Source organism: Engraulis encrasicolus, chromosome 7 (genome assembly GCF_034702125.1).
Source record: "Engraulis encrasicolus isolate BLACKSEA-1 chromosome 7, IST_EnEncr_1.0, whole genome shotgun sequence".
NCBI lineage: Eukaryota > Metazoa > Chordata > Actinopteri > Clupeiformes > Engraulidae > Engraulis > Engraulis encrasicolus.
The window spans coordinates 39,918,959-39,932,609 of record NC_085863.1 but is presented as its reverse complement, the minus strand read 5'-3'; the positions used below and the strand labels follow the sequence as shown (position 1 = coordinate 39,932,609).

Genomic DNA, 13,651 nt, shown 5'->3' with positions numbered 1-13,651 from the left:
ATGCTAGACAAAGGGATATAGACTAAGACAACACAAACAAAAACAGGATGCTGTTACTTTTTTAATCATGGCGTTTTGGCCATTTTTCTTTAGTTCTACATAGAATCAGAAAGTTCTCCAACATCTCCCATTGTCTATGTGCTGTGGTGGGCATAATTATGTATGGAGAGGATTAGTTCGGTGCTGAGAGAGAGTGCATTACATACTCTATTTATAATAATTTGGAGATAATTCATAATAATACAAAGTAGATAATTCCTCATCTTCTATTTTATTCATGTCTAATTTTCTCCAAGATTAGAAACTCCATTACAACATTTCCCCCCTCATCATCATGCATGAGATTTAAAATGTAGAAGTTGCCAGTTGCCTAATGCAGTGTCTGGTATTCAGAGGCTGAAGTAGGGACAGAGGGCAGCACAGCACAGCATGGGGGTCAGACCAACATCAGACAGCCAGTAAAAACAATCTCCAACCATCACCAAAGGAGCTGTGGGATTTCCACTTGGGCCCTCGAGTCCATCAGCGAAGTCTGCCTGGACCCTGCTTACACCGGCTATTCTTACTAAAGACCAACAAAGTCCCGTCTGCTTACTTTTGCCATTACGGGCTCTCTCTGCTCTGCTGGCTTCAGCATATATTACCAGGCAGACAAGCAGCATGGTCCTTTTTTGCTGGCCGGATGGTGCTGTTGCTACAAATGCACGCCATACCTAAACGCTTTGTCATAGGTTTTCTCATCTCGTTGCCTTAAAAGGTTAAAACAAACACTCTGTCTTGGCCTGTGATGATGTGACAGCGCAGACCCATGTTTTACAGCGTGGGCCACTGCAGGAGGCATTATTTTATCAAGTGAACTGACTTCCTCTGTGCCCAAGCTCATAGAAATGACTTCCTTCCTGTTTGAAGTGGGGGGTTGTCAAGGCATTCGGAAGCCGTGTGGCAGACTGATGTCCACAGAGCAGGTTGTCCCTCTCTGCAGACTCTACTAAACCACACAGAACCGCTGACAGCTTCAGCCGGGCCCGGGTCAAAGCCCTCTGAAAGGCACCCCCCCGCCCCACCCAGCCAATAAATGCAATGTAATGAGGACCCAGTCCTGGGCCCATTCTCTCCCTGGGCCCGGTACAATTGACCCCTTTATCACACTGCCCCGCCACCTCCGTCGACTTCTCTGAAGCCACACGTTCCAGAGTTCCCACAGTCCTCCAGAGATGTCCCACTGGGAGTAGTGTAAATAGGAGGACGAGGAGGACGAGATGGCACAGCCCAGCAGACAGCAGCCGTTATAGTGCTGGAATTCAGTCTACAGGAAGCGTTATCTGATTGGCGATTAACATCTCTGGCAAAGTCAGCCGAGACGCATTGATTTTAAGTGGCTACGCTGATGACCAGATACTCCATTCACTCGCAGAATCAATTTAGGCTTGGGCCTTTCGGGTGATGTTTTTCCATGACTGACCTCAAAACGGCCATTTTTTATGCTTGCATGTTAAAACGTTACAAAAATGATGACAAAAGCATTTTTTTGCTTGGTGGACAAGTCAGAAATATAACAATTTCCGGTCAATAGGGATTTTTGTTAACCCTGTTGGAAAATAAGAGATACTGTTTTTTGTTTGTGTTCCAAAATATATCAAAGCGTCAATCCTGTGGTTCATCCTAAACCACAGTGAGATGTGTGTGTGGGTAGTCGTGTTTGTGCAGCTAAACTGTATCTAGCCACAATATCCCCTCAAGCATGTAGTCAACAACAGATAAAGTCGCAGGAATGAATGAACAAGCATTCTTTTCTTAGCTCTTTCATGCCGTGTATCGTTTTTTTTCCATGGCGAGGAGACATTATTTGTGAAATATTGATGAGAGTTGAAGAGGCTACACATATCTCTGTACTTTTTGTTCTTTCAGTAGCACAAATCTTGCATGCTTGAAATACAGCACCGCAAACAGTTTTTTCTCAAATGAGCCTAGTGTCTTCAAACACCATGAATTATCCACACACTGGCCCTATCAGTCCAAGCAAGCATGCATGCAAGCAGGGAAGCCGACAGGTGAGGACACAGGGGACAGTTGTCCCAGGCATTGGGAGAGAGAGGGCCCAGAATTGGGTCCTCATTACATTGTATGTTTAGGGTGTGGGGGGCTTTCAGATGACTTTGTCCTGGGCCTGGCCAAAGCTGTCAGTGGCCCTTCATGCAAGCGAGTCATAGCTTCACTGCACATTCCTTGTTTGTTCCAGTCTAAAAAAAAAAACCTCCAGTGACATTTCACTATTTTGGTCTGTTATGAACCAATGGGTTTCTTCACACTTGCAAGTCATAAATAATGCACATCACTGTAGCATGCTAACCAATGTGACCATGTCCTTATACTCCTTCCAGCCCAGCCCCATAGAGCAAAAGGAGGCCTCCAGTGAGGCGCTAGCTCGCTAGTCTATTTTCAGCGCGAGTGCCGAGGCCCAATTACTTCCAGGTTGTTAGCGCTGCCTTTATTTTAAGTGTGGCGATGCTATTTATAGTAGTGTGGAAGGGCCTACAGTACGGCCAGCCGTGGTGATACCACCCCCCCCCTCCCAACACCCCAACGCTCAGCTCTCAAGTTTCATTTATTTCATCTGTTCCCATTGCCTAAGCATCAGTGGGCACGCTAAGTCAACCCCCCCCCCCCCCCCCCCAACCCTCAACCCCCTCAGTCCCCATTGAAGGCTCATGGCTGATGTGCGCGTAAGACCACGGCCCAGTGGCAGCGCTGCCTGTGCGGTAACCAGATTACTGTGAAGTGGCAGGCTGTGGTGTCAGTGTCAACGAGGCAGCACTGTAACGCAGGGACAGCAGGATAATGGGGTAGAGGAGAGAAGACAGAAGAGGAGAGAGAGAGAGAGGGTGTAGTGAGGGAGAGAAAAGGAGGAGAAGTGGCGGCATTGGCGGCGGTGGGGTTGAGGGGATGACTGTAGGAATAGGAAAAGACAGAGTGAAAAAGAGGAGGGAGTAGGGAATCCGGCAGGGGGGAAAGGGGTCAGTTGTCCTCGGCCCAAGGAGCGAGGGCGCCCAAAAATGGGTTCTCATAGCATTATAGAGGGGGGCTCTTTCAGATGATTTTGTCCGGGGCCCGGTCAAATGTGTCAGCGGCCCTGGTTTGTGAGTAATGCCGCTCCAAAATACTGAACGGATAAAACCGCAGCCAGCAGTTAGGAAGAGAAACTGCGACTGGATGTCATTTGACGGATGGTTTGTCTGCCTCAGACTTTTTAACTGCTTTCCTTTCCCCCACTCAGTATGGAAGTCATAAGGTTTTGGGCCCCACACACACACACACATACACACACACACACACACACACACACACACACACACACACACACACACACACACACACACACACACACACACACACACACACACACGCACAGTCAGACTGTAATACACCATGATCCCGGCGGATCTCTGCTCCTGCTGCTCCTGTTTTTTAAAGACTTTGGCTGTGGCCCCCTGAGCACGTCACCACTTCATAACCGTGCACAGTAAAAAAGTGCAGTGTTAATTCAAAACTTTGACAGTACTCTGGGACCAAATACACTCTACATAATGTTAAATCCACTCTCAAAGTGTTGAATTGACCCTGCAAAAGTTACTGTGTGGCCAAGAAGGCTTGAACAGCACTTGACTTCATTACAATATGCTAGCTGCGTCTCATTGACTCTCATTCTTTCTCTCTTTTCCTCACAGGATAGCCCAGCTCACCAGGCAACCTTCCACAGTTAAGGTAAGCATCAGTCAGTACATGTATCTGTTGTTTGAGGCCAGAGTGTGGCCCAGGGGGTTATTGGCGGGTCATAAAGTCTTGGTGTCATTTCAGGGTTTGTTCAGTTGGCCCTCAGTCACAGCTTCTTCATGGGAAATTCTTTAGGTTTAAGAATACAGCTGGAGAACAGCTGTTGGCTGGAATGCACATGTGACAAAATATTTCAATGACTGCCAGAAATGCAGAAATGCAACTGGAATAAATCTGGCCAGATTATTGAAATACCTAAATCAAACATCAAGAAGACCCTTTGAGACTTTGTTAGAAGTTGTGCCATCAAATGGGATATTTGACATTAATTGGGTTATATTTCTAGAGCGTCTGCCTCTAATGCAGTACTTTTGAGCTCACCTGGCACAGTATTTAGTGAAATATCTCAAACAAGTCTTCCAATATACATTGATTTTTTCCCAAAATGGGGCCAATCAAATACCATCTTTCTCATAGACAGCCCCAGTGTTTGCAGTGTCCTCAGCTGTCATGCCATCAGTTGAGGTTCAGCAATAAGGAAGGTGCTATAGTGGGACTTCCACTGTAAGTGAAACAGTGGTTCATAGCAGGACTCTGTCTTCAAGAGGTCTTGTAGCGGGCAGAGTGAGGAGAGGTGCATTCTGGGCCGCCAAAGGTCTCGGCAGTAATGTCTTGGCACGCGGTCAAGGCCGCACTGCCCTTCCTCTCCTCTCTTTTTTCCCCTGCGCTTTCCTTTACTTTCCTTATCACTGGCTGCCACTTGCTTACATGGCGCCCCTGTGTGTGTGTAATTAATGATGAGAGCCTTTAGTTTACAGGCAGGGCGAGAAAGATAGGGAAAGAGAGAGCAAAGGAAGAGAGAGAGAGAGGGAGAAAGGAAGCGAGAGAAAGAGAGAACAAGGGTGAGCGAAAAGGAAAGGAATAGGGAGAGTGAAAAGAAAAAGAGAGAAAAAGAGTAAATACTTCGGGAAGCTGTAGGTCACACCTCCCCAAAGCGGCTTCTGGGGCTTCTGAACAATGGCATTCTGGGACTTATCGGCCAACCTCCCCACAAAATAACAAGAACTAGCAGCCCAGACGGACTGATTTCAGCAGGACACAGATTGCCTCTTTCATGTTATTGTGCCCTCTCTGGGACAAGGTTATCAAGGCGAGACACGGGGGCGAGAGATTACATGCCCGCCTCCTGTTGTGTTTGTGCCAAAGGCTGACACTGAGACTGTCTGGCACACACGGGCTGTTAGAAGGCCTCTGTCCAAGTCATGTCTTTCTTCCACGGCCCTTCAGAAGTGGCCTTAGATCTCTTTTGTCAGAGACGAGAGTGGGTCTTCAGGGTACATGTAATTCAACTCTGATGGAGTCCTCCTCCATGGTCAGCATCCCCCGCTGGGGTTTCTTCTATTGCGCAGAATGGACTATTTGTTGCAATCTCTTACAATTTACAACTGTTTGTACCTGTACAAATTCAAAAGTGACAAATATGCCTCGATTTTTGTTTGTGTTCTACAGGACGATATAGGTAAAGGAAAGGAGTTTTTGTTCACCTTCTGTAGAAAGATTGAAGTGAGGTGTAAATGGTGGTTAACAAGTATTTCTGAGAGGAATTTGTTTGGCATGTCATCTTATCGCCTTAACTACTGAGGCATTTTACTTATGTAAAATACATCCATTCTGCAAGAACTTGAGCTCACAGCCTTGAGTTTTGCGTAAATTCACAGCCTTGAAGCTGCAGCATAGTTTTGATCAGGAAACTCACAACTCTGCCGCAGCACACTGCTCCCTATGCGCTGAGAAATCAAGTGAGGACGTCAACAAACAAAAATGGCTGCATGGTGGGTTGGTGGAGCGATCAATGGCTTGTCTCCTGGCGAATGATTATTAACCATTGCCTTGGGGCCCGGATCGCTTCAGGCCAAAGGCATTAGGCAAATGCTTGATATGTATGGCGACTCGCCGTGCCGCCCTGCGCTGCAGAATGGATGAATGTGCAGATCAATGGCATCCATAGGGTCAGGGCCTGGGCTGTGGAGGAGAGATGGCTGTTATGTAACTCTATAATGACAGTCCCTCGACCAACACCCTCCCCCCTACCTCCCTCCCCGCTTCCCCTGCTCCACTGCGGGGCTGTCACAAGGCAAAGGCTTTAATGTGGAAGCCATGAAGGGAGGGAGAGGGAAGGAGTGAGGTGAATGGGATGGGTGGTGTGTTGTGCGTGTGTGTGTGTGTGTGTGTGTGTGTGTGTGTGTGTGTGTGTGTGTGTGTGTGTGTGTGTGTGTGTGTGTGTGTGTGTGTGTGTGTGTGTGTGATGGGGTTGGGTGGTGTGTGTGATGGGGTTGGGTAGGGTAGGGTAGGGTAGAAGCTGGATTCAAGGAAAAGTCATCCGTGTGGACAGTAGTCTATATGGTTACATTAAGCCCAATGGCGATGGGAATGAACCATGGCAGCTGTGCACTGGGCATGCCCTAAAACAGGTGGAGAGAACACAGAGGAGGGAGAGTGAGAGATAGAACATAAGAGAGAGAAAGAGGGAGAGATAACACAGATGGAATGAACATAGATACGGGAGAGAGAGAGCATCATGAAGGAAAAAGAGAAATGTGTAGAGGGAAAGAATGTAAAGAGACGTAGAGTTATAGAAAGACAGAGAAAGAGAAAGAGAGAGAGAGAGGGGTGGCTTAATCACTTAAGCCATGACGCATCATCAAGTCGTAATCTTTGGTGATGCAACCCAGCGATGGGTATCAGATAAGCCGGTATCCAATTAAATGCCATCAAAGACTAGAATGCGCTACCGCCCCTACGTATAGTACAGCCAGAGAGAGTAGAGAGAGAGAGAGGTTCCATTGGCCCATTGTTTCTGGGTTCTACAGTTGCAGGGGGGGGGGGGTAAATCCCCCTTTAGGCAGACCTAAGGACTGTTCTATTCAATGCTAGGAGTATTATGACACGTCCCTTTAGGCAGACCGGAACCTGGTCATGTTAGGTGCCCATAGAAACCTATTATGTTGGCATATCTCTATATACTTAAAGAATCTCTGGTACAGCATAGCCAGCACTATTCACACATGCAACACTGAGAAAAATAAATGGAGATTAAGCACCTCTGTTTCCAGGTTTCTCGGGTACTAGGGTGTTTTTGTTCTTCAAAGGCGAGAGGTCGGTGAATGAATTTAACACAACATTCCGTTAATGTTTTCAGAGCATTGCTCCTGAAGAGAAAATCAAAAGGCCCAGACCCGTGACAGACCTACGTCACATACAAATCCCTCTAAAAGCAAACCCGTTTCCCATGGACCGGCCGACCAACATACCGGTAGTGATGTGTAGCCACTGCTGCGCGCGACTAGACATGCCAGAATGGAAGGCTGCAACCTGAGAACTGCAAAAAACGTGGGTAATTCACCTGGTCAAATTGACGTCTTGCATCCAAGTGGACATACATCTCATCTATGTCTGTCTATCTGAATGTCGCTACATTTCATCGGGATTAGAATAGAAAGCTGCAACCTGAGAACTGCAAAAGGCGTGATTCACCTGGTCACATTGACGTCTTAGGCCGGAGTGGTCATACATCTACGTCTAAATCTATGTCTGTCTGAATGTCGCCACATTTCATTGGGATTAGGATGGAATGCTCCTCGTCACCCCTCATTGATCCAACTCCGCACTCGCCAAATTAATCCCATCAACCGGGCTAAAAATAACCCCAGTGAAATCCATCGGGTTTTTTCCCATTTCCTTCTTTTCTTTCCACAGTGGATATTGTATCCTCATGAAGTGTTACTGTTCTACATTTACGTCATTCCATAGTCTAGTGGTCTGGCACTCCACAAAAGCTGCACGCTGTCTCTTCCTTTCCTGTTATATAAAAAACAAGGATTGCTTGTGTCAGTGGCGCCTTGAAAGTGTCCTTGACGATGGGTTCCTGGCATGTTGTGAGCTGGGTCAAGGAACCAAGGCAGGACGGAGGGTGACCACAGAGGGCCAGTCATTGGCCAGGGCTGGGCAGGGCCAGGCATGCCAGGGCAGGCATGAGGGAGAGCAGGGGATGTGGACAGGCTACAGTATGTCCATCTGGCACCACTGAGTCTGCCACACACAGGACAACAATAACACAACAAGCCTGGTATTGCCAATGCCCACATAGAATAACATACGGTATAAACCTTCAAGTAATGGCCTGAATAGACCACTGTCCTCAATACATGGCCATGGACCCAAGGGCACATCTGTGCATGAAACTCTAGTCTCAAGGTCACTCTACACTTTCCCAGCCCCCCCTGGACTGAAGCATGTTCTATGCTTCTGTAGATACTTTATATATTTGTTTTTCAACAACAATAATCCAACTTTTAAGGGGGGAGCATTGTGTGAGGCCAAACCAGCATTTAAAAAAAGGCATTTCCTATTTTTATCAATCAAAAAATCAATGCATCCAGAAAATAAATAAATAAATCAATATAAAATCAAATCAAAAAAATAAATCAATATAGACGTATTTTCCTCCAAACATTGTATGGAGGTTGAGACTGATTATGAGCCATGAACTGTGAACCTAACAAGGTGTCAAGGGGCCCGTGCCAATAATTCACTGTACTGAAAGGATAATAGCTTATAATATCCCGTACTAAATACAAAAGGGTCTGCATTTGAAAGCACGACCAACCATCTGTGCAGTCAGGACTCATGGGGGATTTTGAGGATCCTCTGGTTAACGTGAGTCAAAATGAGCCGTTAGCTTTTGAGAAGAGAGACAACGCGCGATTGTTCAAAAATCTGTAATCCTGCATGAAAGCTAATTACATAGCTAGTACATTCAATATGCCCAATGGGATATGTTTTATTTGTGCGCGTGCGTGTGTTTCTGATGAGATTAAACAAAAAGAGAGGGAAACAACGCCGGCCCCAACACTGTATGCCAGCCCCATTGTAGTACTCAGACACACCACCAGCAAGCATTTTTCTTCTCACATAAAATGAAACAATTTAGGACAATAAAGTAAGCTTTTCTAACAAAAGCCACTTCCGCTGTGTTGAATCTGCCCTAAATACATTGCCCCTGCATAAAAAATCCATTAAGCTTAGGTGGGTTTTTGTGGAATCTGTCTTGTGTCAGAGACAGTTTTAGTGAAATAAAGAGCCCGGAAGCTCGTTTCTTTTTTTCCCGCCGCCTATGGGGGTCCCCACGGGCGTGTTTGGCCTTATACAACGGTCCGTGGGGAGACACAGACAGATGGCAGTGAGTGCTGGGACGAGATAATTAGATGGAAACGTTCTCGGGGAGGGAGGCTCTTCACCACCCACCTCCATGTACAGAACCTACTCACTACGTCATCACTCCCCAAAACTGCCAACTGTCCTGTCTGTCGGTCGGTCTGTCTGTCTTTCTGCTCATCTGTCTGTCTGTCTGTCTATGAAGGTCATCAAGGCAGAAAAGGGAGCAGCATTGACACCTTGAGTCACTCGCCCAAACCGCTAACCATCTCTCTCTCTGTCTACAGGTCACCAAGTGAACAGAAGGAACAGTTTGACACCTGAAAATACCTGGGAACTAAATGGAAAGACGATGACGAGAAAGATATGGTGGGAGGAAGAGAGAGAGAGAGACGCTGAACAAAATGGAAACCGCTTACGCACTGGACATCCTACCAGAGCAGCCATCTCTGTCCATCATCAGCCTTCATGATCAATGCAAAACTCATCATCAACACCTCCTTTTCTTTTTCTTCTCTGTATTTACTGTTTCTTTTTCTTTTTACCTCTCCGTTACATTCTCTTTATCTCTTTTTCACTCTTGCCGTCATTACCTCTATTTCGCTGGTTTCTTCGCTGCCTCCTTCTCCGGGAGGCTGCTTTATAACTGGAGCCACAGCTTCCTCACCTCACTCTGAGGACACAGCTTTCTCCGTGTCCAAAAACAGACTCTGCCAAGTGTTGTCGTTTTTTGTTTTGTTTATTTGTTTGTTTGTTCTTTTTTTATATACAACAAATGCCAGCGGCAGGCCGAGTGTGTGCTCCGTGCCCTGCTGATGCAGCAGAACCGGAGGGGATTGGGGGGGGGGGGGGGGAGGAAGGTGGTGGTGGTGGGGGCATGGAGCCGCAGTGATATCCATGCAGATGAGCCGGAGTTATAGTGCCATACTACTGAAAAGAAGGATAGAGGATGGATGGATGGAGGATGGAGGGATGGTTAGAGGAGGTGTGGAGGTGTGTTATGATGCCTGTCTGAAAATCTGCACCAAGTGCCAAGTAACAGTACATTCCCCCACACATACAGTACACCACCTCATTCACCCCAACTCCCTCTACTCCCACTTGCTTTCAGTGCCACCCCTCCCCCCAGCATCTCCCCCCTCTCTGAAGATAGAAAAGCTACATATTGGATAATACCATAGATATACATATTGGATAATACTGGAAACTGAACCGTTGAATCACACACACACACACACACACACACACACACACACACACACACACACACACACACACACACACACACACACACACACACACACACACACACACACACACACACACACACACACACACACAATCATGGACCCTTTTGACATCTCCGTGTCCCCATGGCTGATGAAAGGCTGGAATGTCGGCCCTTAGCTGACTTCCGGCCCCTGTTTGTGAGCTCCATTGTTTTCCTTGACTTCAGATCTCAGCACTTAACTCTCCAAAGCATCGCTGATACATCACACAATCATTAATATAGACGAAACAGACATGACTCACTACGTTTTTGGGGGGGGAAAATCAGATATAAATAATACATTTTTGTTTGTTTTTGAAACTTGAGGTCCAAACCTATGATTGTTTCAAAGGGATTCGTGATTGGAGGAGGAGAAGAGTGTATTGTGTAGTCTAGTCAGCATGGCAGGACATTGGTTACTAGGCCGTTAACTTTTCTATGAAACGGAAGAAAGGGGTTTTGACCTTTATGAAACTTTTTCTCCAGAAGGCTAAACAATGTAGAGATGTTCCTTCGCTTTGAAGCCAAGTCATTGGAGATGAAGGCATTTTTCTATTTTTTCAAAAGTACACAGCAGGTCCAGTTTTGCCAAATTGCCCCTGCGTTTCACATTGGGGGATCCCTTTCAGTTTGTTGGCTTTGAAATGTCCAGAATGCCAAACACTAAGCGAACGGAAAGCCTTGTTGATCCAGGTCTGAAGTATCCAGTTTTAGTTGCTGAGAATAGCCGTCTTTGTGCACAGCCTTTTTTTCTCTTCTGTGCAATTGTAGATATCTAATTTCTCAAAAGGCTAGGGAAGAAGGATTAAAAGGAATATGCACGTCTTTGAGTCATGGAGTTAATTGAAGATAGCCATTTATCCGCCAAAAGAGGTCATTCTATCCAACAGTCTAGTCGAGATAACTTGTCAGTCAGTTCTGGTTCAGTAACTTGACTAGACAGACTGCATTGTATTTGAGCCAATTTAGTTAATCAGACCAGGAAGGTTTCACTACTTTCACTCTTTCACAGAGCCGATCTTTGGATAGTGAATTAGCCACTTGAGAACAGCAACACACTTTTGTTGAAATCTTCCTACTGCGATAGTAATGTTTGCCAAAGGAGCCAGAGAAACAACTAAAATGCTACGCCTTGGATAATGAAGTGTTGCCGAGAAACTGTTTTTAATTTGAAGGCTCTGAGCTAAATATCAACAAAGGTGTTGTTTGTACTGCAAATGGCTCGGATCATCTCTTTATGAGAACAAGCTCAGTGACCACATTTCCACAGAAGTGAAACCTAATTCAAAGAGTGAACCTGAAGAAGGTCTTTGTCAAGAACGGACCAAGATTTAGGTCCTGACTGATAAAGGAGTTAGATTTTATATTAGCCTGGTTGCCTTGCATGGACACTGGCATTATGCTGTCAGATTTGAAAATACCCCGAAAAGCCCCATATTATATGACATAGGATGAAGCACTTTGCTTTAGTAAAAAGGATAATGAGAGATTTCCCTGACTTTTTCTTAAATAATAAATATATATATATATACTGAATGCATTGCAATGTATAAACTGTATGCAATGACCTCTGTTCGATGTCTTCATCTGATCTGGTTGGCAAAATATGCAATACACAACTGCATGGGTGAAGATAGTGGCAATAAGTAAGATCTGTCCTTGTGGCTAGCAAATTTTGCTCGAGTGGAAAATTGTTAGGTGTCTTTCAATATTTTCTAATCGGAATGTTTGACCTGAGAAAACAAGTCACTTTTTTCTTCTTTTTCTTTTGAATCCACCCCTCCTTACGTCCACCATGTTATGTTCTTATTCCCTAAATGCTGTGGAGCATCTCTGAGATAATAAGTGTCAAGCTAGGTTGCGATGGGTGGGGATGGATGGGTCTGTGTGTGCATGTGGGTGTGTGCCTGTCTGTCTGTCTGTCTGTCTCTCTCTCTGTCTGTCTGTGTCTCTGTCTGTCTCTTGTGTGTGCGAGTGCAATGGGTGGGAGGGTGAAGGGGAGGGATCTGCACTTCTTCTTTATCATATATCTCATCTTTCCTCACAAATCGCGAGGAGTGATCTGAATGTGACGCTGTTTACAGTTGCAACGTTATCTTAACGTTATCTTAAGCTTCTGTTATCATGGCGACGTTATCTTTATTAAGCTTCTGTTATCATTCTGTTAGGATGTCCATTTTTTTATTTGTTATGAGTTATTGTATATGAGTTTTATATCTAAATGCTATAAGACAAACATCTATATTATGCAGCAGTTTTAATATATTGTAAACAAAGGCTTGGATGCAAAATATTTATTATGTTCCTTATTTGATCTGTTGAGGAAGAATATTGATTTGTTTTTGTTTTTTTGTTTTTTGTTGATGCTGACTTTAAAAACTCTTGTGTATTTTCATTATATTTTATGAGCAAAGGAATCACATTTTTTTAAATCAAGTTTATTTACACTGTGATCATGGGGTTTGGTCTATGTGTAAGACCAGAAGTATAAACATGCGTATATCCACACGTGCTAACTAAGCCGTTGGCTTGTTTTCGAACCCTTGTGCTGGTTTGAATTTCGTTTATCAGCTTTTGAAGTGCATTCTTTGTTTTAGACCAATGAACTTTTGTTTATTTTGCACAGTTTTGTAGTCAGCACAGTGTGTTATTCAGGTTTTTTTTCTTTCTTTTTTTTGAAGAATTGAATAGTTCAACACTGGCAAGCTTTCTCATGGTGCACGTTTAGCCAAAGCCCCGGTTTTTTTGTTTGTCTGAAGCTGACTGCACATGCTACAAGTGCCACCGCATTGCATTCTATACTTCAGTCAGACGTGTCTCAAGACTGGGCATGATTTGGAGGAATGGATGGTATTACAGAAGGGTTTAGAATGCCAAACACACCACCGATCGCAAAGGGACGTTTTCTTGGCTTTATTTTATATACCTGAAAGGACAACATCTGGATGGAATACTGGATTGGTGTGATATTTTGAGAATATGTTTTTTTCTTGTCATACAAGAACTGTGTATAAAGAACCTTATTTCTGATATTGAGCAGAAAACAGAGGTTATTATATTTTTTAGAACAAGTGTGATAAAAAAGGGAAATTAAAAACAAAAAATAAAACAGAGCAAAATATTGTTTAGGAATAAACTGTGATGCTCCAACTGGGAGTGACATGAAATGTATACCTATATGTAAAAGATAATAAAACTTATGTAATCAAAGCATTCAACCTTGTCTGAGTTTGTGTTTTGCCTCCCAGTTTTCGTCTTGGAAAAGTGGAAATGGTGCTGGTAGACCAGAGAAAGAAGTGTTAAAAAATCAATCAAAATTCTATGGTGCAGCACGCTAATGCAGCCGTCCGTCAACAGGCCCCTAGTGACCCAGGGTTTAATATGGCCTGTGTCAGC

The 13,651-nt window shown here is 44.8% G+C and overlaps 1 protein-coding gene across 1 annotated transcript in view; it reads left to right on the top strand.

The window, feature by feature from the left end:
- The window catches only part of spns2 (SPNS lysolipid transporter 2, sphingosine-1-phosphate), a 119,507-nt gene extending 108,073 nt beyond the window's left edge, over nucleotides 1-11,434 (top strand). The window contains exons 12-13 of the mRNA XM_063203527.1: nucleotides 3,726-3,762; nucleotides 9,273-11,434. Of these exons, the coding sequence (XP_063059597.1) occupies nucleotides 3,726-3,762; nucleotides 9,273-9,284 (49 nt within the window). The 3' untranslated portion in view covers nucleotides 9,285-11,434. The remainder of the gene's footprint in view (nucleotides 1-3,725; nucleotides 3,763-9,272) is intronic.
- The last annotated feature ends 2,217 nt before the right edge of the window (nucleotides 11,435-13,651 follow it).